Here is a 26,951-nt window from a genome sequence, read left to right as displayed (position 1 = left end):
AATATGATTCACCATTTAATCCTCTCACATTTTATACATTCCCCCCCTCTCATTTTTTAAAACTTATATTCTTCCATTTTGGATAAGAGAAACATTGTTTTCATTTAATTCCGTAATACCATTAGGCACTTAGTATGCAAATATGAGAATGTGATGCCTAGAAATATGACTGTTTAGACATGGAAATAATTCTGTGAAACTTGATCTCAAATTTTATTTATTTTCTTTATAAAATCCAATATTTTTTCTTTTTTGAAATGGAACAAGCCTCTTCATTAGTAAAATGAAATGAGACTAATGGTCAAAATACAAGAGAATTATACAAAGAGCTAAAATTACAAAGGGATAAAGGAGGCGCACCTGGGCATCTCAACTAGGTTGACACCCCTTTAGTGCCCACGTTATATCCGAACTACTAAAACTGAAGAATTAAACATACCCTACATAAGACCAAGTCTCCCAACAACCTGTATAAGTGAGTAACAGATTACACACACAACAAAATTCAAACCAGAGAAGCTGAAAAACTCCAAACAAAGATAATCCAATACAAGTGATATGCTGGAAAAAACAAAAGTGCTCCAAAAGTCTAGGATCACGAAAGTAGCTGTGAAACACTTGGAGAAGATGCCCCAACCAGAGATAATCTGGATGAGCCAAAACAATGTTGAAGCACAAAAAGGAACTCCATTGAGGATAAATCTTTCAGGCCTCTTAATATCCACGAGAGAATCTTATTCAATAGAAGTGAACTGATTTTATAAAATTCCAATAAAGGATTCCCCAGGAATTCCTAGAATTCTTTTTATATTGGTAAACTAAATCTATTAATAATGTTTGATCTGATAAACCACTTCCTAATATATTTTAAACAAATTATTTTAAAATACGAATGAATTCTTAAAATTATAAAAATTTAAAGTAATTAATTTGTTAAGTTAATTACGTTTGGTACGTTTAGGATGTCAATGTCGAATTGTTGAAAGGAGGTCCTATGAAGAAACACTCTGCTCTAGCACAATGCCCTCCTTGATTATGAAGTGATATTTTTACCAATTTAAAACAAGTTTGGCATCTTAGCACTTTTGCAAAATTAGAGATAGATTAGCAAGACAAAGGTAAAGACTTTGTGTGCTTTGTTTGCAATTACATGTAAAGGCTTTTATGTAAAGTGGGAATGCAAATGAGATAATTCAAACCATAAAGATCTGGACCAGGGATTCGGAATCCATTCATTCCTTTGGTTGTTACAAACTTCTCAAGATATGCAATTTTTGCCAATTTTAACTCTCAGCTCACGAACCTAAGTCGTCTCAAGGTACATGTCCTAATGTTATGGTTAATTTCTTAGCCATCCTAGATGCGTAACTAATTAGGTACAGAAAGCGTCCATATTAATCAAGCAACTGTATTAAGCAAGGTATCTAGTTAAGTTGATCAAATAACCAGATAGCCCTACTTATTAATTAGTCGGTTCTTGAAATTAGTTAATCATGCTTTAAAAGAGCTATTTTAAATAACCTATAAATCACAGCAAGCATGATTTAACTTGTGCCCTTGAGATAATGAAATACGAAGAAACATTGCAATGAATTCCAAGAATAAACGAGAGTTGGCCAAAAATTCAAATATTCAATGCTTAGAATTAGAACTCTGTTAGATACCTAGATTAATATAGAGTAGGGGTATAAAGGTAATTAGATTTATTGTTAGATAGTTGGTTATAAATAGGAAGTTGGGGAAGGAAGAAGGGCATGAAGAATTTGGTGAATAAATAGGGCTGCAACATTCCTTGAAAGAGAGGAAGGGCAAGGGCAGAGGGTTAGGGTTCTTTTACTTGTTCTTTTACTTCTTTTAATATTTTCTATATTTGTATTTTCCTTTTGTGGTTTCTTCAGGTCTATTTATTTTTTATGTAAAAGGTCATATGTACTCTGAATTACTTTTGGTTTATTGAATATATTATATAAAATTATCAAAGTGGATGTCAAATCGACATTCTTGAATGTAATTCTTGAGGGTCTATGTGGAACAACCATTAGGATTTGAAGCCATGGGTGAAGAGGATAAAGTGCTTCAATTGAAGAAGGATCTTTAAAGTTTGAAGCAAGCACCGAGATCATGGAATTCAAGGATTGACAAGTATTTTAGGGAGAGGAAGTATGTGAAGTGTCCTTATGAGCATGCCCTATGTATCAAAATGCAAGTTGAAAACATACTAATAATTTGTTTGTGTGTTGACGATCCTTGCATTTTTTATGAATTTAAAAAGGAGATGACGAAGGAGTTTGAAATGACAGACATTGGGTGTCATGAGTTATTATCTTGACAAGTGAAGATGGGATTTTTATATCTCAAGAGGGCTATGCTAGAGAAATGCTTAAAAGGTTTAGTATGGATGATGCTAATCCCGTTGGAACACCAATGGAATGTGGAGTCAAAATTACCAAACAGATTGGAGGAGAGAAGGTAGGTTCTACATATTTCAAAAGCTTGATTGGAAGTTTGAGATACTTGATATACACAAGACGAGTCTTCTTTATTTAGTTGGAATTATTAGTCGATTAATGGAGGCGCTGACAACAATGTATTGCAAAATGGCAAAGAGTATACTTTGTTACATCAAAGGGACAATAGAGAATGGTCTTTCCTATGTCTCTTCTAGCAATTTTGATATTGTTGGTTACTGTGATAGTGATAGGAGTAGTGACCTGGATGATTGAAAGAACACTATGGGGTTTTTATTTTTTATTGGTGAAACAGTGTTCACGTGGATGTCAAAAAAACAACCGATAGTCACATTATCAACATGTGAGGCGGAGTATGTTGCGACAACTTAATGCATATGCCATGCAATTTGGCTAAAAAACCTAACGAAGGAGTTGAAGTTTCAAATGGAGGATCCAATGAAGATTTTTGTTGACAATAAATCAGCCATTGCATTAGCCAAAAATCTAGTATTTCATGGGAGGAACAAACACATTGATACCTGATTTCATTTCCTTCGGGATTGTGTTACAAAGAAAGAAGTGGAACTCAAATATTTCTAGTTGTGAGACCAAGCGGTGGACATTTTCACAAAAGCCTGCAAGCTGGTGTGTTTCTAGGCGTAGCAAATTAAGTTTGAGGGGATGTTGAGAATATGAAAGGTTTCATATTATTAATTAGATTTTGACGGTTTTAGAATTAAATTGATTTGTAACATTTTTTTTTATAACCAATTGTGTCCATTGAGTTTTTTTGGGAGTTTTTAGAAGGTATGACAACTAAATAATGTTATGGTTTCTTAACCATCGAAATTCTATTGTTACATTTTGTAAGTTAAAGGCACGTTTAGTTGAATCAAAATATCACTTTCTTCACACCTGTGTCATCACTCTTTTCTCTTCTAGCGCAGCAAACCTAAATGACGCGAAATTATGTTTTGTTGATTATTTCCTTTTTTGTATTATGTTTTATTGTATTGGTTGTACTATATTTACCAAATTTACTTTTTCCTTCTTTGTAATGGGTTGTTCTTCTATTTAAGAACACATTTCTCTCTTTGTGAAATACATGCTCTGGGTGAGGTCAAATTTATTTTGTCATGTTTGTAGGGCGTTCAAATGCTATAAATATAGCCGAAAGGTTAGGGTTGCCTAGTTCTGTTGTAGATGATGCTCGGGAACTTTATGGTGCGGGAAGTGCACAGATTGATGAGGTAGAATGCACAATTATTGCAAATTTGTGCTTTACTTTTTATGTATGTCTTTTATTTGTGAAGCATCATAAAAAGAAAAGTTTATGAGATACTATCATTATCAATTATTTTGTTATAGTTTACCACTATCCAATAATATTCTTATTTTTGTTCAGTCTGTATTCTTTCTTTAATTTTTTTAAAAAAACTGAAAGGTAGTCCTCGCGTCTCCAGTTGGCAGTTGCAGTAGCAGATATGGAATATTAATTCTTTATGCACTTAGTATATTGCTTCTCAAGATATGTTAGACTACATTATTTACAATTTTATGTTACATTTTAATGCAGGTCATAACCGATATGGAATGTATAAAGAAAAAATATGGAGACCTCTTACAAGAAGCTCAGAATAACTTGACGTAAGTCTCTTAGTAAGATTAATTTTATGGATACAGTGTCTGCCCAACCTAAATCCTTTAATAATATCGTAGCCATAGGTCTGATTCAAATTCTTCTGTGTTTATCAAGTTCTGATCATTGTTAATTCGTATAGTTGCTGAAACTGGGATCTCATTTTTTTTAAAATCATAGCTATTATTATCAGCTTGAAGCAATTTAAAAAAGAAATTAAAAGAACAGGAAAAATGTAATTCCGACCCCTGGCAATGTGGAGGAGAAGATCTTTGGACAAGGCGTTAGTGCTTTTTTATGTTATATCCATATCCAGATAGGTGGTTGAACAAAGTTTTCTTTAATGCCGTATGTACATATGTAATAATAGTCAGTCTCTAGAAAAACTAGCAAGATACAGGTTTGTTTATTGCCTATACCTAACAATTTTACAGGTTTGTTTCTTGCCTATACATAACAATTTTACTTTTAAGTAATGAATAGGGGTCTTTCCTAGTGTTTTAAAAAGCCCTCTCAGGTGCACGTTTAGGCTCAAGGCACAGGTCTAGTGCCTCACCTTGGAAAGACCAGGCTCACAAAATAAGGCGTGCATTAGGCGCTTGCCTTTTGTGAAGCCCCAAGGCTCAAAGCTCGGCTTTTTCATTTTTTAAAGAAATAGTAATAATGAAGGTTTTCCTTTATTAACTAAGGAATCCTAAATGCAAAATTTCTTGTGTTTGAGGTCTTTTTTTTCATATTTCCACTTTCACCATGCTTTCTCCTTTTAACGTAATATTTTGATATGTAGTACGCCTCAGAGAAAAAAGCTTTCACCTTTTTGTGCGCCTTGCGTGTAGGCTCTAGAAGGCCATTGTGCCTTGTTGTGCCTTGGGCATTTAAAAACACTAGTTCTTGCTCAAAATGCTAGCTTTAGTCCTTTTTTTTCTTTTGTCATTTTCAATAGATAATGTTCTTGACTAGTAGAATCGTGAATTTTTAACCATCCATATTCTTGTAACCACAGGGAGTCAAAAAATCTTTATGAAAAATTGTTGCTTGCTAGAAGAAACATTATTGAACATGGCAGACGACAGAGGCTTAGAAAAGTGCAAGAGGTAGCGAACGCTGCTACAACCGCTCGTTCTAACCTTCACCAAAAAGGACGAGAACTACGTGCATCTACAATTGAGTACACCTCGCCCTCTGCCATTGATAGGATGCAACGTGCAGGAATAAACTCTAATAACCGAACTACAGCAGGCAAAAAGGATTTGATGGCATTGCGTAGGCAAATATCTTCAACCAGTGATATCAGTCAACCACAATCAGGTTTGCCATTGACAAATCTCCTGTTTAATTGTATGTGTTTCGAAGAATTGCAAATTTTCTTCTTAATAGAAGCTCCGTCTTTTATAATTATGTTGTCCGTTTTTATGTGATTAAAAGAATTTTTGTTACCTCAATTTTGTGAGTTTTGTACACTACAGAGGAGCCTTTGTTTCCCACTGTTGGCGATACTGTATATGTTTCTTCCTTCGGAAAAAAAGCGACAGTTTTAGGTGTCGAGCCATCAAAAGACGAAGTCATTGTTCGAGTTGGTAGCATAAAGTTGAAGCTGAAGTTCACCGACATAATGAGATAATCCTCAAACTATCACTAACAAATACCGAACACCAATCATTTCAAATATAATGTTGGTGTATTAGTATTACAATGTTGTGTTGCTACGTTATTTTGAAAAATAATTTATATCACTAGTATAGCAATAGTTCTTAAATTTACATTTTTTTTTTTCGAAGTACACATTGCTAAAAAAAATTATGATAATAGAGTTCATGTCACTTGTATCTTCAAAATTGCAAAAACATGTAATTTAAAAGTAAATTACCGTCTAATTATCGTTACATTTGTCAAATTTGCAATATGCAGAAAGAGATGTTATGAGCTGTTTTCTTTTAATTTTTTCTGTTATCTAATGTAATTTTTCCTATAACAACTCATTGAAAAATTTAATTTCAAACGTAGGATTGATGTATGATTAATTCATTCAATTCACTCAAAATGATTGTTAATATGATGGATTGAACCATTGTAAGCTCTAATATGATACATCGGTGATATACATGTTGAAACATTAATGAGATTAAGTCAATCTCAAATAATACATTCAACATAAAATTTTAAGTTAAGGGAAGAAAATAAATTTAATATAATATCTAACGCTCTTCTTTCGGCTTGAAAATGTGAAGGAAAGTTCAACAAATAAAAATGAGAGTGGAAAAACAACTATAGAGGGGCTTGATAGCATCTAAAATCAACCATTTAATATAACATCTAATAATCGTAAAAATAAAAGGTATAATGATTCTAGTTGGTTTTAAATTAAAAAAAAATGACTAAGATCTAAAACTCATTTAAAATATATTAAAATGAATTAAAATATTTATAAAGATGGATTAGTTTAGACTATATAAACTATAATTATTTTTTAGAAGTTTTGTGATTTAATATATAAGTATATTTGATTTGAGTTGAGAATTTGAGTGTTTTATGAAGAAATATAAGAGATAGATGAATTGGTGGATAGTGTTGAAATATTATAAATATATGTTAAGGATGATCTGGGAAACAAATTGTTTAAAAAAATAAAAAGTGTGAGTCTCTTCTCTACTCCAACGACTAACATCGTCAACCCCATCATCACGGACTACAAAGTCTCCTCTTTCCTCTCTATAAATAAGCTTTACCCCATTTCTCGTTTCTTTCGTTCTAATACTTTTTCTGTTCTCTCTTTATTTTTGTTTTTGTTTTTGTTTTTATCGTGGTTGTTGCTAGATTATCCAAAATCAAAGGGAAACGGAGACGAGGGAGTGCGGGAGTTGATTCAGAGGGAGACAGCGCCCCCGCGTTTTGTCGTTTTCTTCTTCTTCCTTTTGTTCCGATACTCTGGGTGGTGCCGTGTGGCCTCTCAGATCAAGTGAGTTGCTTCTCTTCCTCTTTTCGTTTTTTAATCATTTCCGAGCACCTCCTATGCTTTTCCCCTTTGAGATCTTTATCTAAACATTCACAATTTTATTTTATTTTTTCCTCTAAGAAATCTTTTAAGCGTCTTTGCGTTACTAAGTATTTGTTCTTTTTTCCTAATCCGCACATGGGTTTCTTAGATCTGGTCTGAAATCACCATAGTCTTTACAATATGTTTAATTATTTTGCTCGCCCGCTTTATAACTATCTGGCACTTTTACTTCTTCTCATTTCTCTTCGTGTCTCATGATATACCATTCTACTGTTTTAAGATCTGGAGAACTGAATAGTGTTGAGGCTTTTTTTTTTTTAATTTCTTGAATGATTACCAATTCGTTGATGTACCTATGTTCTGCAGTTTTCCCCTCTTTTAATTTCAGTCAAATTTAGAGTCCAAATCCAGGAAAATTGATTAAGGACGTGATGGGGAAGACTATAGTTTGACAAAAAAAAAAAAAAAAAAAAAAAACTGGGGGTTCCCTTCTCTCATAGTCCAAAATTTGACAGTTTTCCATTTTGTGTTGGGATCTGCAGAAATTTTGAGGCAAGACTTTCCTTTTGACAGCATCATTTCAATGGAGTTAAACGGCAAATCCATGGTCTCAGAGCCTGCAAATGTTATTTATCTTTCAACTATTCTGGGTAGAGATGGGCAAGTTCTTGCCCACAAATGTGATTGGAAATGTGAGAATGAACATGTGTGTGGTAATATGTACCGCTGCAAATTTACAGGAATGACTCACATTTGTGACAAAAACTGTGACCAACGAATTCTGTATGATAACCATAGCTCACTTTGCCGTGCAAGTGGGCAAATATTCCCCCTTTCACTGACAGAAGAACATGCAATCAGAGGCATTCGCAGGAAGCTTGATGCTGACAATTCCTCCGTTGATGACTTTGCTTTTAAGCGTAGGCGGGATGCCCAGTTTCATCCTTCACCTTTTGAGAGATCTTTCTCTGCTGCCGTCCCAATTTGCAGTCAAGTTGGAGATGGCATGGATATGAGCTAGATTTACATAAGAAAAAGGATGGGAAAACTGGGGCTTATCACTATGCTGTTCTTTTGAATAATTTCCTCTTTTTTTCTTTTTTCTTTTTTCTTTTTTGTTTTGCCTACGGACTGATATCATATAATGGACTTGACCTGCGGGTACTTGAAGTGATGGACCTTTGTATGCCCCACCTGTTTGTAGGAACGCTTATATTTCTAATCTTGTTTAATGCCAATATGTAGCTGACACTAGATTGACTATAACAGCTGGGATGGAGCAGGATGATCATGAACTTTACATTTATAATTAGACTTTACGTACCCTGTATCATCTCAACATTTACTATTGTAGCTCTAAAGGCTTCCTTAGTATCCTTTCTTGATATACTTTCTTCACGTTATTTGATATGCTTTTACACTGCTAAAGCATTTTGAGATTACTTGCAATAATCTTAATCCTCTCACAACTGATGTATTGACATGTAATGGGCTACTGAAAATGATACCTCTGCTTAGAACCCGCCCTACTTCTCTAAGTCTAATTTTCTAATTCTTCGAGTAAGCACTTAGTTTTGAGTTCTGTTTTGCTAGACGTGCTTTTGGCTCTGTGTTCAGGTTTATGAGCAGTGATGTGGTTTGCCCTAGACTTGTTTCATTGTTCATATCTAATATATTTGTTGTTTCCTTATTTTATTACCAAGATGTCCTTGAGGCTCTTTTTTTTCTTATTCAGCAGGGGTTTGGTCATTTTCCTAATCGTGTGATTTTAGTTATGCTTGTCGTTTAATGCTTCTTGCTTTGCAATTTGTTTAAATCTAATTACTGATGTTTGACTTTGATCACCTTTCTTGGCAGGTTTCGTAGCCTCTTGGTCAATGTGGAGAACAAATTTGAATAAAATGTTCAAACTTTAAAATGGTCCTACCTCTTTGGAGGTGATGGTGCCCTTCGTAAATGTGGAGAACCAGTTGACAGCACAAGATGTTATCCTGAAATTGCAAAAAAGATATTTGAGGTAGTCTTTATGAGTTTTCCAGCCTTCTTCATTTTTTGTTTTTAAGAAAACCAACACAAATATGGATATAAAGCTAATGAACGAGTGGATTGCAGGTTTCCCCAAGCATTTAATTTACCGGGACAAGGCTTGAAAGTTATTCTCTGCAGCCTATTGAATTGTATATTAAGTTTGTTAAGATGTGCAATATTCAGAACAGCATAAAGTATGACGTAGAGAAGTTTTTGTATTATCACTAAAGATTGTTTACAGTTGATAGTTAATCTAATTTGAATTGAATGCTTGGTTTGTTCAATTGTTCTTGAGCAACTCTGTGACAGAACTATTTCAATTCTCATCTTTCCATACTGTCCTGCTTGGTTGGTTGGAGCAGGGATGGCTCGTCACTCAATTTTTGTGGTTTCTTGTAGCCTTCGTTGGCAAAGTTGATATTGGATTATGCAGGCAGGGTCTTTTGTTTGAGAATCGTTGGTGAACCTTTTGATTTAGGACTAAATATTGGATTATGCAGGCAGGGTCTTTTGTAGCCTTCGTTGGCAAAGTTGATATTGGATTATGCAGGCAGGGTCTTTTGTTTGAGAATCGTTGGTGAACCTTTTGATTTAGGACTAAATATGATAAGATGTAGCCTACCTTTGCAAACTAATTCAATATTCTCTCCATGGAGTTTGCTCATTTTTTGCTTCTTTACTTTCGATTCTCACAGAAGGAGAAAATGTTAAATTACATACATCAGAAGAGTGTGCCAACCTTTTTGGTGAAAATAATGGAAGATTGACAAGAACTTTATGACATGTTTTGATTATATATTTTTTAATCATTTCATAAGATTTTTTTAAAAGAAAAATCTTAATTATTAGCTTTTCAGATGAGGACAGAAATTTGACGAATATGTTGGAGGAATACAATTTTTTCTAGTCCATTAGATGAATAACCCAAAAATCATCATTTATTTTTCATGTATAAAAAGTTTAAGAAGGACCAATTACAAGATATAAAAAGTTTAAGAATGACCAATTACAAGATCTAAAGCATTCACTCTTCATGTATAAGAAGTTTAGGAAGGACCAATTGTAAGATCTAAAGCATCAAATATTTAACGTTCTTCATGTGTATGGATAGAGTCAGTTCAAATTTCATGTGCTACATACTAATAGAAAAGACGAAGGACCATTTGAAGATTTGAAGGTCAAATGTTTTTTCGATTGAAGGTCAATGTTTTTTCGATTGAAGGTCAATGTTTTTTCGATTGAAGTGGACTATGGGGTAGACAGGAAGCTTCCTTGAAGCCAACAATTTGAATACCATCTTTATTGTATTTTCATTTGTTTTAATTTAACAATTTATGACCATTTTTATTGCATTTTCACTTGTTTTAATTTAACAAGCTAGGGTAAGTACCATTACTATGCTATACTAAGCTATTAATATTAACGTTTTAAAGACTTTTGGTATTTTCATTAATTAGGATAGAACATCTACAAGTCTATATAATGTCTTTATCTACTTTTGATGAATACAATTTGAAATCTCAGTTTTTTTTAGAGTTTTCCTTCAATTTGTAATTCATGTGATAGAATGCATGCGAGCCATTCAATCTAACACTGATCAAGTTTGATTGTGGAATGACTCAATTTAGAACAAGATTTTCAAATACTGCTTCTAGATCTTCGATCTAAGAGGTAATCTAATCGTAACTTTTTATTGGTTGATCTAAATTAGTATAAGAAGGTGTTAGTTTCTTATTTCAAAGGTTCTTGCTACGTTAATAACTTGGATATTTGGATTGAGGATTAGAATTGTCTTATCATTTGGTATCATAGCCTATGTTGCATCTTTGTGGCCTACTCTAAGATTGATTCTATCTTTCTTTCTTACAAACTTTTGATTCTTGTTTTTAGTTTCATCTTATCAATTATTGTCATTCATCTATCGTTCTTAATATTTTTATCTTACTTTAATCTTTTTATGTCTTACATATTGAAAAGAAAATTTGTTCTTGCAATTATTAAAAAAAAAATTGTGATTAATCTTTATTTGTAATCAAATTCTACGCAATTGAGTTATTACATTAACTTTTTGCATGTTTTCTTCCATTCTATGTGACTTTCAAACTTCTCTCATTTTCTTTCTCCTTGTAAACTATTGAATTTCACCTTGTGCCCTTCAACAAACTATTAGATCCACCTATTATCTTCAACTTCCAAGAAGTATAGTTTGTCAAATTCATTTCTTAAAATTTTTCTATTTGCAAATCAATTTATGTGTTTAGTTTCATCCGAAAATTTTAAGCTTCCTTATTTGTTTGAACCTTTCATTTTTTATGTTCTTTTTGGGGTTAACTTCATAATTATCTTGTCTTGCTTATATTGAATAGCTCACTATTTCAAGGATTGCAAAGGCCTATCCAATATCAAAATTTAGCTACTTTTCCAAATAGCCTACCTTTTGTGTGTAAACACGAGTGTTCCGAGTAAACAATTAGTGAGTTGAGTGTGTGAGGCCCCTTTTAATCTATTCAATATGAATCAAAAAGCAAAAAATGATGGGGAGATTAGTGAAGCTAGGAGGATCGAAGCACAAGGAGGAGCAATTGTTCGTTTAACTCAAGTAATTAATGACTTGACAGATCGATTAGATAGGATGAATGTAGCATTAAGGAATCGTCACCAAGGGGAAGTCTTGAATGAAGGAGTTGAAAATGAAAAGGATGAAGATAATGAAACTCTTTTAGCCAGACAAAATCCAACAGAGAGGAGAGTTTAGGCCAAGGTAAAAGAAGAGAAAGAACATCACTTTGACACATAAAAAGTGGCCTGCAACACATCACATTCTCCAACTACCATTCTTGTTTTATAGTGAACCTTTGATAACGTGTATATAAATATGAGTTATTATAATCTCTTTTATTAGAATAATGAGGTCAAACGCATAAGAAGATGATCAAAACATGTAACTTATGTTGTAAATACATAAGTATTTAAAAATACATCTTACATAAGTATTTAAAAATACATCTTACATAAGTATCATGTCTGTTTTACGCGGTTGACATGTCTAAATGCAGGATAATGAACAAAGAAATAAACTAGTGAATCGCAGGAGACATCTTGCGCAAAGGCGTGATGGGAACTCATTGGGCGATTAACATCTCCAGATGAGGAACCACATCATCACATGAGAAAGGCTCACTAGAGGACAAGAATGCTTTTATTACATTTACATTGGATTTGGCGTTCAGTGGAAAGCCATAGGTACTCTATGAGTCAATTTCTCTCCTCAAGTGTAACTTGCATCACCTCTTATTACTCAACTCTCTGATTTTTACTTTTGAAGGTATGCTTCTTATTTTTGCGAGAGAGGCAACATAGGAGTTGCTATTTTACTTGAATAAAGGAATACATAATTTTAAAATTTTCACTTGTTGGCTTAGTTTTAACTTTTATTAAAACGCCTTAAGAGGATTTCTAAAAAGGTTTCAAAAGTTTTTATGCGGATCTCGCACACCCCTAAATTTAGAGGCTGCAATGTCCTCATTGCTAAAGTGAATGATAAGATTATTCGCAGAAAAATCTACAAAAGAGGTTTGAGGTAAAACTTGCTCGCCTAATAAACTAGAGAAATATTTTCTAAGTAAGGTTCCTTAACAAGTTAAACGCCTAGATAACAAATGAAACTTTATGTCACATAATTTATTTTATTGAAGTGTTATTGAATCGCGAAGAAAAATTAGAATACTAAAAAGCGGGGAGCCAAACTTGTGACAAAAAAGATTAAACGCATAAGAATTATATCATAAGTTGTGACATATATTGTAATGAACATACGTAAACATAAATAAAAATTACATAAAGTTTAATTAAAATATGAAGGAATGTCATAAAATTCTAAAGAGGTCCCAATTGAGCTTGCGGTGGCGGTGCATACTAACAATTGTTGCCACCTCATCAATGCGATCATTTGTGGGTGACCTCTTTTCACGGCTGTCATTTTTATATTCTTGACATTGACATTCTCTTGCTATAGACCATCATCTTTCTTAAGTTGTATTTTCCTTTCTTCTTCTTCCGTGTAGTTCCACTAATATGTTTCACTCTTGTACAGAGTGGACAATAGGAAGAAGGGAGGAAGAAAAATACAACTTAAAGAAGGATGTTGATTGAAGAGACAAGAAGCTTGAAGGTAAATAATGTAGTGCTACCTGAGTTCCTATGATGTGGGCTTCCTTATCTCTAATTGTCATAATTATTCTAGGTTGTATTTTTCTTTTTCCTTCTTCCCACATACTCACCACGTCAGACTTGTTTCATTATTGTACTTGGTGGGTATGAGGAACTAAAAAAACAGAGAAGCACACTCGAAAAATAGTGGTATTGGGAAAAAGAGAAATGCAACCTAAAGAGTTGTGAAAGGAGAAAGAGAATAAGTTGAGGGCGAAGTTTTGCTTATCTTGAGGTTAGGATTTGAAGTTTTTGGGGCTGTTTAAATTGGCAATCTTAACTAGGGTTAAAGGTTTGGTTATTTCACTATTAGAGTCTTGTCAAATTAAATGTGACTTGATAAACTTGACAGACTACTCGTGGCCCGAGGTACGACGTACTCATTATTTCTTGGAAGTTAAAGAACTTTAAGGCTTGATTGGATGATTAGTACTTCCTAAGAATCCTATTCTTTGTAATGAAACCTAACCCAGCCAAATCGTACAAGAGGGTCAGAATACCTAATGAGTCTGACTCACACCTTCTCATAGGTTAGTCTCTTTGTCTTTACCTTACCTTGTCGGTTTATAACTTTGTGGTATACCACATGATCCCCATTATAAGATTAAAGGATATACAAAAACAGAATACAAAATTGATGTACAAGTATAAGAATACTTACAGAGGTATAGGGATATAAGTAAATATGTACACCAATATAAGGATGCATATCTTAGTACAAAAGAAAATTGGAAGAATTATATATTACAAATCTATCCATGCGTTCAAGTTCTTTGGCGAGGACGAATTGTGGTATCATCGCTTATGCTCTACATAGTTTTTCTGACCGCATCGTTCCTAATCTCCATAGATCATTCGCATCATGACTCTCTGCATCATGATTGCTCATTGCAATGTCCAAATGATCTTTTTTGGTCCTTTTTGCAGGAATAGGTGAAACATGAATCTCATTAGCTTGACGCAAGGATACTTTCTTTGACCACTTCATAAAGGTTGTCATTTTCATTTGCAATCAACTGCATCCATTGAAATTAACATAATAATAATATATTATATTATTATTATCAATATCATTATCTTCCTTTTTCCTTTTCCTTTTCAAAATAATAAATTATTTTCTCCTTCCGTTAATTCTCACATCACCCCAGTTTCTTCTCTTTTCCCAAAATAACGTTAACTTTTCCTTAATAATTATTTTCTTCGGATATAAGTACTTTCTCCTTTTTCATAATAATTATATATATATAATTTTCATCAATGTTTGGGAGAAGGATTATGGTAGGTAATGTTATGATACTATGTGTTTGGGAAAAAAGTTATGTAGCTAGTGTTATGATACTGTTGTGATAAGATCTGTTTATGAGAAATGTTACGTAGGTAGTGTTATGAAATGTGTTTGGGGGAAGAATTATGATAATGGTGTTATGATTTATTTTTTCTTCTAAAATATATAATGTAGATTCAATACACAAATTTCATAAATTTATTTAATTAAATAATCTTATTTTTCTTACCATCATTTGTCTTAATTACTACGTTGTTAACGTTGTAAATTCTCGATCGCTCTGTTAATTCGAGAGGAATGTTGTATCTTTTTTATCGATGATATACATTTATTCATTAAGTTATTAGTCCATAAATTTCAAAATGTTACAAACTCATTATCGAAATTTATATTTATATTTTGCTTTAATTTAATCTCTGATTCACATTTTTAATATAAAATTTTCATTAAATTCTCAGTATCATTTGAAAATGTTGAAAATATTTATAAAATATATCCAAATAAACTATTTACTCTATAGACTATGCGTAATCTCCTAATAAATGTTATCACGATTGTTTACCCTACAACCTCCTACACGATTATTTAACTTTCTAAACGATCGTATACTCTCTTACGTGATCGTTTAGCTTTCTACCTTCAAACAATTGTTTACTTCTCGCACAGACTAACTTTTCATACGATCGTTTAAATTTCTATACATTTGTTTTAACAAAATACTTTTATTAAATAAATAATAAAATATAAATATATATATATATATATATTATTAATTCGGATTGAATTGGATTGAAACAAAATTTTGTAACTCTCAACTTCAAGTTGACAATGTAGATTGGATAGCGAGGGTTATTGAGCGTGAGTTGTTATGCACCAGCATTGTTATGTGGATGATTTTTGCACCCATTCTCTTTTAATATACTCTCGCCTTATTACGTAGGAGGTAAGAGTAAAAGTTTCAAATGCTTATCTCACCTTTCGTAGAAGTTCACAAAACGATTTTTTCAAAAAGAATCCAAAACTGAATTAAAAAGAAAAGAAAAAAACTAAAAAGGGGCTAAAAATGTCAATTTCTCTTCTAGTTTGCGTGTTTTTTCAATTTTTTTTCTAATCAGGAACCCTAGAAATGAAAAATCCCCAAATTTGAATGGAAACCCTAATCACAATCCGTATTGATCTTTGTGGATCCTGCATCTTTGCGCACTGTCGGATTATTCTCCGAACCTCACTCTTCTTCGCCGGAGGTTGACTTGATGTTGCTTGCGTGTTGATTTACTTGAACCAGCAGTGGGGGGGTGAGAGAGAGAAAAAGGCTTAGATAGGTTAAGAGAGAAAAAAATTGGACAGAGAATGGGGAGTCCTGGATCTGGTGCGGTTGATTATGCTGTGGGATCGATCGTGTGGGTTCGAAGGAGGAATGGTTCATGGTGGCCTGGTAAAATCTTGGGTTCTGATGACCTTTCATCTTCGCACCTTACGTCACCTCGATCTGGAACTCCGGTCAAGCTCCTTGGAAGAGAAGATGCCAGTGTGTAAGTTAGGATCCTTTGAATTCTCTACCTTTTTTCCTCATTTGTTGTTTAGTTAGGTTCCTCTGTTTCATCGTTTATGTCTTCACTTACACTGGCTTATATTTCTTTCTTCGTTTGAAGCTTGAATACTGAAGAAAGGTGGGAAATACCCAATGCTTTCAATAACACGTTGAGTTTTAGATGACGAAAGTGCATGTTTAGGGATACTGCCTTATGCCTTATGCCTTATGCCTTAGTATCCAAAATCAGACTAGATTATTTCACTATTTACTTTAGGAAATTACGAAGTACAGAGAATTTGGTAGAGGTTTATTTGCTATAAGATGGGTTTATTGGCTGTTTCTACTCAGGTCGATAAACATATGCATTAGTATCCAAAACTACAGTTGATGATTAATTAACTAAGAAGATTAGTCAAAATTGTTATGATACTTTTGTTCCTACTTGGGGTTTTCCCACTAGGAGGTTGTTCCATATGGAAACTATAATTTGATTACACCGATAGCTTCTTGCATAGAAAAAGTGTCCACTGAACTCAAAATTCAAAAGGTAGGTGCAATTCAACCAAATAGGTAAGGCTACTTTTAGTAACCATTTATTTTTTTAAATTAAGTCTGTAGACATTGCTTACACCTCCAAATTTCTTCTTTTGTTATCTATAATAGTTTAGAAAACTAAGCTAGATTTTGAAAACTAAATAAAAAAGTAATTTTTAAAAACTTGTTTTTGTTTTTGGAATTTGACTAAGAATTCAACCATAGTACTTAAGAAAGATTCAAATTATTGTAAGAAAGGGGGATGAAATAGGCTTAATCTTCAAAAATAAAAAATGAAATGGTTACCAAACAGGACATAAATCAGTGCACACACCAAATAGCTACCATTAGCTTTTCTCGTTTCAAATACGTTCATGCAAAGGACTTTACAGCTACCACAAAGAAATCTCCAATTGGGTGAAAATACCCCAATCAACAACTGTGCCTAGAAGATAAGTGTTTTAAAGATGCAAAAAATCAAGTAACAACAATATGTTTCGTCATTTTCATTGCTAGCATCTGTGGGACGGACTAGTTGATTTGGAATGTTAGAAGTTTCCCGAAGCTCCTTGGTTTGCTCCAAGTGCAGAAACGTGGGAAAGACCTAGTTGGTCTTTAGTTTAGAAGAAAGGAACCGAAGTCTGGTTCTGGGATTTGGGAAGACCATTGGCTGCCAAATTCTTCTCTTTCTTTCATTTGTTTAAACCTTTATGCTATCGCTTGAAAGATAAATTGGTGGCAGAGGATTTTGGGATTCTAATGATTTACATTTAATCTAGATTCAAGAAGGAATCTACAGGATACAGAGTTTGAAGACTGGCTGGTTTTTAAAAATATTGGAAAATGTGGCCTCTAATCCCGTCAAGATAGCTTAATTTTGAAGGGAGATTTTGGTAAATACTCGGAAAATTACCCACCCTCTTACTAAAGAATAATGACAATCTTGAAACGGACCTAAGATTAAACTTGTGGATTTAAAATTCACGAAAAGGTAAAGTTCTTTGCAGTCCCTTATCTTAAAGGCACAACCATGAGGTCTAAAGGAAGAATCTGCATATCTACATCCTTCCATAAGCATGCTTCAACTGCTAGAGAAAGGATGAGTTCATTAGTTACCCTTTTCGTCTGCTCTTTTAAAATGGGCTGGCTTTTTGGCTGGAAATTGGAATTGTTGTTTACTTGAAGAGTTTAAGGTGATGCTTCTTGAGCTTTTGTTGGTTGGACTGCTAATTTTACTATGGGAACCAATTTTTTGTAGCCAGAAGTTGACGAGGCAGGAATTCAATTAGATATTTGGACACTTGAAAACGAAGAGCTTGGAGAATGCTATGCTAGTCTCTCTTATTCTTCTGGTACTACTGTAGCCAAACCTGGTTTTCAAGGAAACCCATTGCTTTATCCTTAAGTTTAATGCTGCTTAATGAATTTCCTATTATGTTTCAATATCCATTGTTTTGTCCCTTCCAAAATGACTGGAAAGACCACTAGAGTGGAGTTCTTTAGTAAGATTCTCTCTCAAAGATGTGTGAGGAATGCATGATAAATCTAAGATAACCATTAAATATGCAATTCAGCAGAATCAATGTTATTTGGACATTGTAATCAAGGGTTTAGAAGTCTGGATCATTAGCATATGAGTCGGGAAGATGTTCAAAAGTAGTCACGTCACTTCTTGGTAAGTATGTTTTCTTTTTTATGAAGAGGATTTGCCACTTTGTTTTCTTACAAAGATTTGCCACTTTGGACTAGTGTTCTTTTAATTTCTCAAAACTAAGTTGTTTAGGGTTCTTTTTGTTTTTTTGAAACGGATACGAGCCTCTTTATTAAATGTATTAATAAAAGAAACAAGGTATTAAGATCAGACTCTAAAGGATCCTTAATCGACTGGTCATCCTTCTCTGCTGTCTTTGGCATATGTTCGGTTTCCTCTCTGCTCACACTAAAAGGAGAGTCGAAATTTGAGACTCTTCTTTCTTGATGAAGCGAGTAGAGTTTGGGTAGGAGAATCTCTACAAAAATTAACTTTTGAATTAGGCAAAAAGAAAACTATGTATTTAAAATGAGGATGAATCACTCTTTGAGGAATTGACTTGTTTGATTGAAAAGGAGCTTGCAAAAGAGCATGATTTGCCTCTAAAATCAGAGTTCTGATCCAAAATCATTTTTTATTTTGTAAACTTTTTTTTAAGGCCTCTTTAACCCTTTTCCGTTTAACAAAATGCTTTGGGAAAGTCTTGAAGAGATTTGGGAGAATCCTTGATTTTGGATGTTTCTAAGACTTAGCCTTTGACCCAAATTTGGCTGAGGAAGAGAGGGAAGAAGAAGAAAAATCTACGGAGGAAGAGTTGGAAGATGAAGCTTTTACGGAGGGGATTTAGTGGGCACAGAATCTGCAGTGGGGATGAAGCAAAAGACTTCGACAAGGATGAGGGAAGTGACTTACAAAGACCTGCCTTCCATCTGTGCTGATACTTGGAATTCCATTTGGCAATAAAGTATGTTTAGTCGAAAAATTCTCTTTCCTCTCTAAGGGCTGCTCTTCGACTTCCCCTGCTTTTTTCCTTTCACTTTCAGGGACCTTTTTCTTCTTCTCTCTCCTCTTTAAAAAACAACTCTTTAATGGCCTGTCTTTTGGCAAATTTTGAGAGAGGCTTTTCATGCCAAGAGGATTTGCAACCCTTGGACCACTTTCAAGAACTCCACGTGCTGTCCTAGCCCCCTCTCTTCTGACAAGCATGAGTTTGATTTATTCTCCTTGGATCTTCCATCGTCGGCAGGAAGAAAGTGGCCGGGAGTATTTTTGGAATCTGGTTTTCTTTTTGAAGCATCAACAAACAAGATGTGAATGGATTTCTTGAAAAAATTTCTGGGTTATAAGGGGTAGCTTTACAAGCCTCTTCTAAAAGAATTTTACTCTTCATCAACCAAAACTTGCTTTAGACGAGCCAAGTCGATTGGGCTGGAGAAACTTTTTATAAATAAAGCACCTTGAACTTTGATTTTTCTTTTTTTTTGGGGGGGGGGGGGGGGGGGGGGGAGAGGGTATATATTTTTCTGAACTTAATTTTTTGAAGCAACATTAACAACGTTCAATGTTTCATTTGCAATAGATACTAGACCGCCAAAATAAGATGCAATAGCTTCAAACTTTTGCTGGCTCCAGTAGTTAAGGGTAATTTTTTAGTTCGATGCTTCATTTGCAATAGATACTAGACTGCCGAAATAAGACGCAATAGCTTCAAAGGTTTACTGGCTCTAGTAGTTAAGGGTAAGTTTTTAATTGATACCCACCCACCATAGCCCTTCACTACTTTCAGATGACCATGTACCCGCTTCCACCTTATCAATTTTAAATGAAAGTGGCAACAAACTTGCCATTTCCCTGGGTTTTCAACAAAGTCTTCCACCTCACCTTGATCCAAATGAAGTAAAGCACTTCCCGCAGATAGAGGATTGATAATGACAATAGAATCAAGGAATAATTTTACATTTATCAAACTCGAACAATCTTGTAACAGTCTAAAGATTGTTGAAACCAATTTTGCCAACTTCTGGATTCTTGATAATCCAATAATGGTTCATGCTCTGTTTTTCAAGTGCTAGAGCAGAGAAATGAACGTAACTCATTGGCTTCACCTTCTTTGCATAACTATCTTTCAACGCCTTAAAAGTTTGCTCCTCAATCTTCATACTGCTGAATGATGACCTTAAATGGGATGAGGTGTGCTCCTCAATCTTCCACCGTTGCTATGGTCTTTCTTGAAGGACAATTGTTGAAGAGATGTCCCACTTGGACACCACGGAAACATTTTCCCATACTTGGATGATTGTATGGATTTTGTGCTTTCTCTAAGAAGGTTTAGGCATTTTGTCTTTGGCTGGTGGTGGTTCAATTTTCTTTCCTGTTGTTCCAACATTAGATGACGAGGGAATCTTTTTGTTTGTCATGTTGTTCCTCTTGAACCCTCCACTCTTGTTTTCCAAAGAAGTCCTTCAGTTAGACCTTGATTGAAGTTCATTCATTTCTTTGATGGCTTCAGCCAAATATATTGCATTGTAGCTTTGTCTTCAATTGTTGGTTGTTCAATTTTCTTTCCTTTTGTTCCAACATTAGATGATGAGGGAATGGCTCTGTTATATGTCACTTTGTTCCTCTTGAAACCTTCACTTTTGTTTTCCCAAGAAGTCCTTTTGTTAGACCTTCTTGATTGAAGTTCATTCATTTCTTCAATGGTTTCAGGCTTTCAGCCAAAGATATTGCATTTGATAGTAAACCAATGGGACGTACCTTAATCTTTTCATTGATGTCCATTTATAAACCTCACAAATCAAGCTATAAGATGATTTTCACTCTCAGCTAAGTTTGTTCTTGCTCCTAACCTATGAAATTATTTCGTGTAGTTAGAAATGCTTCTTGAACCTTGTTGGCAATTTTGATATTTGATTACACAGGGTTTGTTTCTAATGTGTGGCAGTAAGGGTAGGAATCTGTCCTTTAACATTCTCGTCAATCTTTTTAATTCTTTTCCATACCTCATTCTGTTTTCTTCTGTTAGTTTCCAACATGTAGAAGCACCTCCTTTCAATTTTAGAGCTACCAAACTTACCTTTTTGTTATTTGATGTGTTCGTGTAGTTGATAAAGCTTTCCACCCCTTATCCAATCGAAAAAATCTTCAATATCCCATTTCTTATAAAAAAATGGCAGATCTAGTTTTACCTTGTGACTTTACAGTCTAAAACCCTTCCAGCTTCAAATTGTTGCCTACGTGCCATTTCTCCGTCATATTCCTTCAATTCCTCTTCTTCTTCCTCACTTGATGTTGATGAATCCAGAACATGCAGATGTCTCCTATGATATATCCCTAATCTTGGTTGTTCCTGGAAGTTTGTTGGTAGATCTTGGATATTTCTTGGATACACCTAGTGTTGAAGTGAATTGAAGGAATATGAAGTATTCAACAAACAGTAACGTATATACTACATCAGTTTGGTAATTCATTTGATTTTTTCAATATCATATATAAGCAAGAAGGTTGCATCCATGCTTCGTACTAATTTTTTTTTATAAAAATGTTATTGTTATGTTCTTAATTCTATAAAATTGTTATTATCATCAGTATATAGTATTTGATATCTTCATCTATTTTTCAGGGATTGGTACAATTTAGAGAAGTCCAAGCGAGTAAAACCATTTCGATGTGGTGAGTTTGATGATTGTATTGAAAGGGCAGAGTCCTCGCAAGGCATGCCAATAAAGAAGAGAGAGAAATATGCGCGAAGGGAGGATGCTATTCTTCATGCTCTTGAACTTGAGAAGGAACTACTGAATAAGCAAGGAAAACTTAACTTATATTCTGATCAAATGACTATTGAATCCCCTGGTGCCACTGCAAAGGAGGGAATACTTTTCTCAGAACATATAGGAACTGATGATCACAACGATGGACATTCTGAATCACACCAGTTTTCTAAGACAATACATGTAAGCTATGACAATGAAATCACGGAACCATGTCTTAAAGCAAATGAAGGAGCACAGCGTAGTGGTGAGGATGACCATTCTGAATCAAGACCGAGAATGAGAGGCTTGCAGGACTTTGGACTCAGAATAACTTCTTCGAAAAGAAAGTTTTTATCTTCTTCTGTTGTCTCGAATGGTTTTGAAATGCTTGCAACTGATACCAATGCTCTGGCTCCTTCCGGTGGTTGTAACATTGGAAATGACAGCGATGCAAATGGTAAGGACTTTTTAGTTTTAATATATTGAATTGTTCATTGAGGAACTGGACAAGGGATGTCCAAATGCTCGTCTTGATCAGCCAGTCCTGAACAATCCCAAAGTAAACTGCCACAGGTAGCTAGATTGACTGATCATATTTTTTTATTCTTCAGGGATGCAGCAAATCGATCGGGCGAAGAGGAGCAAGTGTATGTATCTTCCAGCTGATTCTAGTGATTCATTGGAATGCAGAGAATCTTCTCTAGGTCAAGTTGAGATGTCAACACCTGATTTAGGAACTGGGGTTATGCCTTCCCAGCCTAATTCCCTTCTCGAAGGAAATGCTTCTGGTTCATCTGAAAATGATTCTTCTGACTCAGAGACTGATTCCGATTCTTCCAGGTCAGATCAGGACATGGATAATGAGATGACTGCACTTTCAGGTTATTATGTATTTCTCATATAGATGGATGTTTGTCATATGGATATTGCACTATTAATTTCTGCTACAGATTTCAGTGATGTGTTACACTTGAATGCTTATCCTCATTAATAGAATAGTCTCATTTTTCTTAAATGATCGCCTTCTTAGTTGTTTTTATTGAATGTTTTGAGCTTCCACACATCCAATATTGTAATTGTGAACGGTCTTGGAGTCTCTAGCACATTTGACGTGCTTATTTAGGTATATTTCTAGGCTACATTGTGATCCTTTCACCAGATGCTTAGGGTGACGATCAGTCGTGGTTGAAGTCACAGTTCAAGGTAGAATATGTAATTAGGTGATTTTGATCATTATTCATTACTCATCTTATCCTAGTCCAACTTGTTCTGTCTCTGTACATGTGTGTACACTAGGATGTTTTCCTTCTTAGCTATATGCCCTTAGTTGTGCTAGTAGTGTTGTTAGTGAGTTGGAATTAGTAAGTCCAGGCATTCAAATATTTTTTCCAGATTGCATCAGTTTTAACGTTCACTTTTTTAAAAAAAATTAAGACACGAGAAGTTCAATTCTGAAGCTGAATTTTCAATGCTCGTATTGTTTTTAAAGGTCTGGTGATGTTTTGTTCCTTCTCTTTGGTATTCTATATTAGATGTAGTTGTTTACATGCAAAGATAAATTTGTCACTGAGATATGATATACCAAATTGCTATATATGTTGCTTCTAGCATTTGCTTGATTGAGGAATTTTCTCGATAATCGTGGAAACAAAAAATGTGAACTACAAATTTGGTGTTTTGGAATGTGAGTTTCTTTTCATTCCCCTTTGATGGCAACCTTGTTACTACAAAAAGGAAAGGAAAAAGAAAGAAAACTTTCCTTGTTCTCCATGTTTAGATCTCTGAATTGTACAACTGGTCTGCAGTTAGTATTCCTTGGCTTTTGCGCTTAGTGTTTCATTGCTTCGTTAATTTATTCCATATATTTGTTTTTTTTTTTCAGATTCTACTTTGCCTTCAGAAAAGGAGCTGAGTACATTTGAAAGAACGGACACACGGGAGCATGGAAATATGAGCAGCGAGGAACCTGATGATTCTGTGCATTCGGGTGATATGTCTCACCTTTATCATCACGACCCTGTATCTACTAATGAAGCAGTGTCCAAGTGGAAATTGAAGGGAAAAAGAAATGTTCGTAATTTTTCTAAAAAACTCGTTGGAGTAGATGAGGAACCATCAAGCCACCTATGGGTACATGCCCGAACAAGACTCAATAATAGGAATGATTACTTTGATGATAGCATGGATGGAGTTGATGCATTGGAAGAGGAATATTACTTGACGTCTAAAATGGTATCAAAAGATCAATATTTTGTCAGAAATTATTTGCCTGACTGGGAAGGTCAACCTGCTTTGAAAGGATATTGGGATGTAAAAAATCCCTTATATGGTATACCTCATCATTTTGGTGAGAGGCCAAGAACTATATTAATAGATGTTGATCTGAAGGTCCATGCAAGTTACCAAAAAGAGCCTGTTCCTATCGTATCACTTATGAGCAAGTTAAATGGGCAAGCTATAATTGGGCATCCTATTCAAATCGAAACTCTAGAAGATGGTTTTTCTGAAACTATTCTTTCTGATAGTCTAGGCAATGCACCTAGTGAAAATGATGGAAGCACAGCGCTCCAACCAGCTTGGAGGACTGCAAGGAGGACGGCAAATGTTCGTATCCCTCGCCCTCATTTACCAACAGTACCGGTTGGTGAAGAAGCTGGTTATGATTCACAAGAAAGGAAATCAAGATTGAAAAAAGTAAAAACTGGGGTCTACCTTTCGAAGGCAGGCCAGCCTCACATTCCCCGAGGACCTTCAAATGATAGAAGGCTCCCAAAAAAGATGGCTAAGAAAGTAAGCTTATCATCTAACCAGAAGACTAGAACTTTATCTTCAATAGATGTTGAGCAGAATTTTGGTAACATGCCAATACATGATAGTGTAAGTTGTCAAATTAATGGATCTATCAAACCAGAATCTTCTGGGCCCCCAACTGTAGCATGCATACCAGTAAAATTAGTATTCAGTAGATTATTAGAGAAGATCAATAGGCCACCCTCAAAAGCTACTAATAATTTGGTTTTGTTAAATAATAATTCTAATAGAGATCCTTGACAAGTTTACGTGTATACTGTTGACAACCCAAACTAAATGTATATCACCGGTGCCAATTGATTTCGATATTCCCTGACCACATGAACCTATTTTGCCAGCCCTGATTCTTTTGGTAAATCAAGTTACTAAGGATGCTTTAGTTGTTGTAAGTAATTAGAATCGTATTCTTTAGGTAGGTAATTGTGAATTTATAGAGAATGTATATTTTTGTTCAAGACAAGATAATGGTTACTTTTATCTGTTTTTTACTTTGTTAGAATTACAGAACTTGAAAATTGAATACTAAATAAATGTAAATCTTATATAGTTATTTTAAGGGTGGAAAGTCTTCAGTTACAAGGGGAAATTTATTTATTTGTAAATTACTCTGGTCCCTGTACCATTTGTATGTTGATTGTGCTATGGCCACTTTTTTTTCTCTGTGATATTTTTTACCTTATGCAATTTTTGAGAATGTTTCTACACATCAGAAAATGGGCTTTTATTACTTAAAATTCTCAATGTGATACATACACCATATTCTTGCAAATATATTTTAAAATAACATTCATTACTTTTACACTTAACTCAAGACTTTTGTAGTTTATGTGGTGCTTTAAGAAATCTACCAGGTTAACTGCTAGTGCAATTTAAGAAGTTAAATTAAAAATATGATTCAATTTCAAATGGGATTCGAACAGATGACTTGTATCAAAAGAGAGACAGTTACCATGGATGCTTGATTCCAATAGACCAAAAGCTAATGATCCCGAAATAGTAGAATAAAAATAAAAAAAACATGAATAGGAGAAACACTTTTGCTGCTGCTTAATTTGAAGAATGTTTCTCCAATAGTTAAACAAAAACAATTATAAAACAAGTTCGTTTCTTAAAAGATGATAAACAAAAACAGAAAACGTTATCAAAAGAGTCGATTCCACCCGTCTTGGAGCTCACATCACGTGGTTGAAGTTCAGTGAAATGACCCAATAATTGATTGTTAAGCATAATCAAATATTAGACATAGCAAAGTAGTAATATATGAAAAAAATATCCTACATTATAATAAATTACATCAAACAATTTTTTAACCTTATATAAATAAACATATCAAGTTTTTGGGCATTTTCAAAAATAGAAAAAATTGACAAACTATTTACATTTCATATAACAAAATTACTAAAATACAAAATTTGTTACATTTTATATGATATAAAATGTAAATAGTTTGTCAAATGTTCTATTTTATACAATTTTTCTTCTTTTTCTTCTTTTTAGTTCAATAACACGTAAGAGTTAATAATATTTAAATTATAAAATTATACACCAAAATTAGCTTAGAATCATGATAAGTAACTTTAACATATACTATTTTATTCTTTAGGGGTAAGAGGTTCAAATTTCTATAACTCATTTATTTTAGTCTAGTCATAGACTAAAGTTAATTACAACCAATAGATTAAAGGTTAACTTTCATAAATATAACAAACGTGCGAGGGAGATGGAAAAGCTAGCGTGTTAGTCTTCGTCCAGTGAGTCAAACAACGTAAATGGTGGCTAGATGGTGGCGTCGACTGGAGGAGAGGAAAAGAGAAAGAAGAATTGCGAATGAGGGGGTTGTGGCCGACGTATTTCTCGAATGCTTGAGAAGGAGAAAGAGTTTTCTTATTACGTTTTAAGTTTTCTCTCCTCAAGTGATCAGACGTTTAAGCCAAATAAGAAAATATAAGATGAGTTGATACTCGTGAAAGCTGAGCAAGGGATCTAAGATCTTTTACTTTGTATTTCTTGTAATTAGGAAATTATATTGTTTATAAAAGTCTTGTACACTAGGAGCTGCATCTCAATTTTGTGAGAGCTAGGCAAGACGTTCAAGTTTAAGATTTTCTTTTGTACCAAGGGAAGTGCATTGAAGAACACTTTGTTCAAGTAACAAGGAATGATTTGTGTTTATCAACTATATT

The 26,951-nt window shown here is 34.1% G+C and overlaps 3 protein-coding genes across 5 annotated transcripts in view; all 3 read left to right on the top strand.

The window, feature by feature from the left end:
- LOC101220812 (endonuclease MutS2) overlaps positions 1-6,017 on the top strand; it is a 34,237-nt gene extending 28,220 nt beyond the window's left edge. For both annotated transcript variants that reach the window (XM_011655094.2, XM_004137221.3), the window contains exons 17-20: positions 3,597-3,700; positions 4,027-4,097; positions 5,093-5,397; positions 5,556-6,017. In XM_011655094.2, coding sequence (XP_011653396.1) covers positions 3,597-3,700; positions 4,027-4,097; positions 5,093-5,397; positions 5,556-5,710 — 635 coding nt within the window. In that variant the 3' untranslated portion in view covers positions 5,711-6,017. The remainder of the gene's footprint in view (positions 1-3,596; positions 3,701-4,026; positions 4,098-5,092; positions 5,398-5,555) is intronic.
- Positions 6,018-6,717: 700 nt separating this feature from the next.
- LOC101211813 lies at positions 6,718-9,410 on the top strand. The gene is made up of 3 exons (XM_011655093.2): positions 6,718-7,045; positions 7,627-9,101; positions 9,197-9,410. Exon 2 carries the CDS (start codon positions 7,668-7,670, stop codon positions 8,103-8,105), a length of 438 nt encoding a protein of 145 aa, XP_011653395.1. The 5' UTR covers positions 6,718-7,045; positions 7,627-7,667; the 3' UTR covers positions 8,106-9,101; positions 9,197-9,410.
- A 6,146-nt stretch (positions 9,411-15,556) lies between these two features.
- On the top strand, positions 15,557-25,396 carry LOC101221045 (uncharacterized protein At1g51745). 2 transcript variants are annotated; one of them, XM_004137222.3, is made up of 4 exons: positions 15,557-16,138; positions 21,828-22,414; positions 22,569-22,838; positions 23,840-25,396. In XM_004137222.3, exons 1-4 carry the CDS (start codon positions 15,957-15,959, stop codon positions 25,006-25,008), a joined length of 2,208 nt encoding a protein of 735 aa, XP_004137270.1. In that variant the 5' UTR covers positions 15,557-15,956; the 3' UTR covers positions 25,009-25,396. The 2 variants fall into 2 exon arrangements, with proteins under 2 accessions (XP_004137270.1, XP_031740217.1); XM_031884357.1 differs by having other exon boundaries at positions 16,010-16,142.
- The last annotated feature ends 1,555 nt before the right edge of the window (positions 25,397-26,951 follow it).

The sequence above is a fragment of the Cucumis sativus genome, chromosome 4 (genome assembly GCF_000004075.3).
Source record: "Cucumis sativus cultivar 9930 chromosome 4, Cucumber_9930_V3, whole genome shotgun sequence".
Taxonomy (NCBI): domain Eukaryota; kingdom Viridiplantae; phylum Streptophyta; class Magnoliopsida; order Cucurbitales; family Cucurbitaceae; genus Cucumis; species Cucumis sativus.
This window is presented reverse-complemented; position numbering and strand designations above follow the sequence as displayed.

Excerpts from the sequence above, each read along its gene's own strand:
- LOC101211813 (XM_011655093.2), top strand. The coding sequence starts at position 7,668 with ATGGAGTTAAACGGCAAATCCATGGTCTCAGAGCCTGCAAATGTTATT.
- LOC101221045 (XM_004137222.3), top strand. The coding sequence starts at position 15,957 with ATGGGGAGTCCTGGATCTGGTGCGGTTGATTATGCTGTGGGATCGATC. Across the intron at positions 16,139-21,827 it reads GGAAGAGAAGATGCCAGTGT|GGATTGGTACAATTTAGAGA; the intron begins GTAAGTTAGGAT and ends TCTATTTTTCAG. Across the intron at positions 22,415-22,568 it reads AAATGACAGCGATGCAAATG|GGATGCAGCAAATCGATCGG; the intron begins GTAAGGACTTTT and ends TTTATTCTTCAG.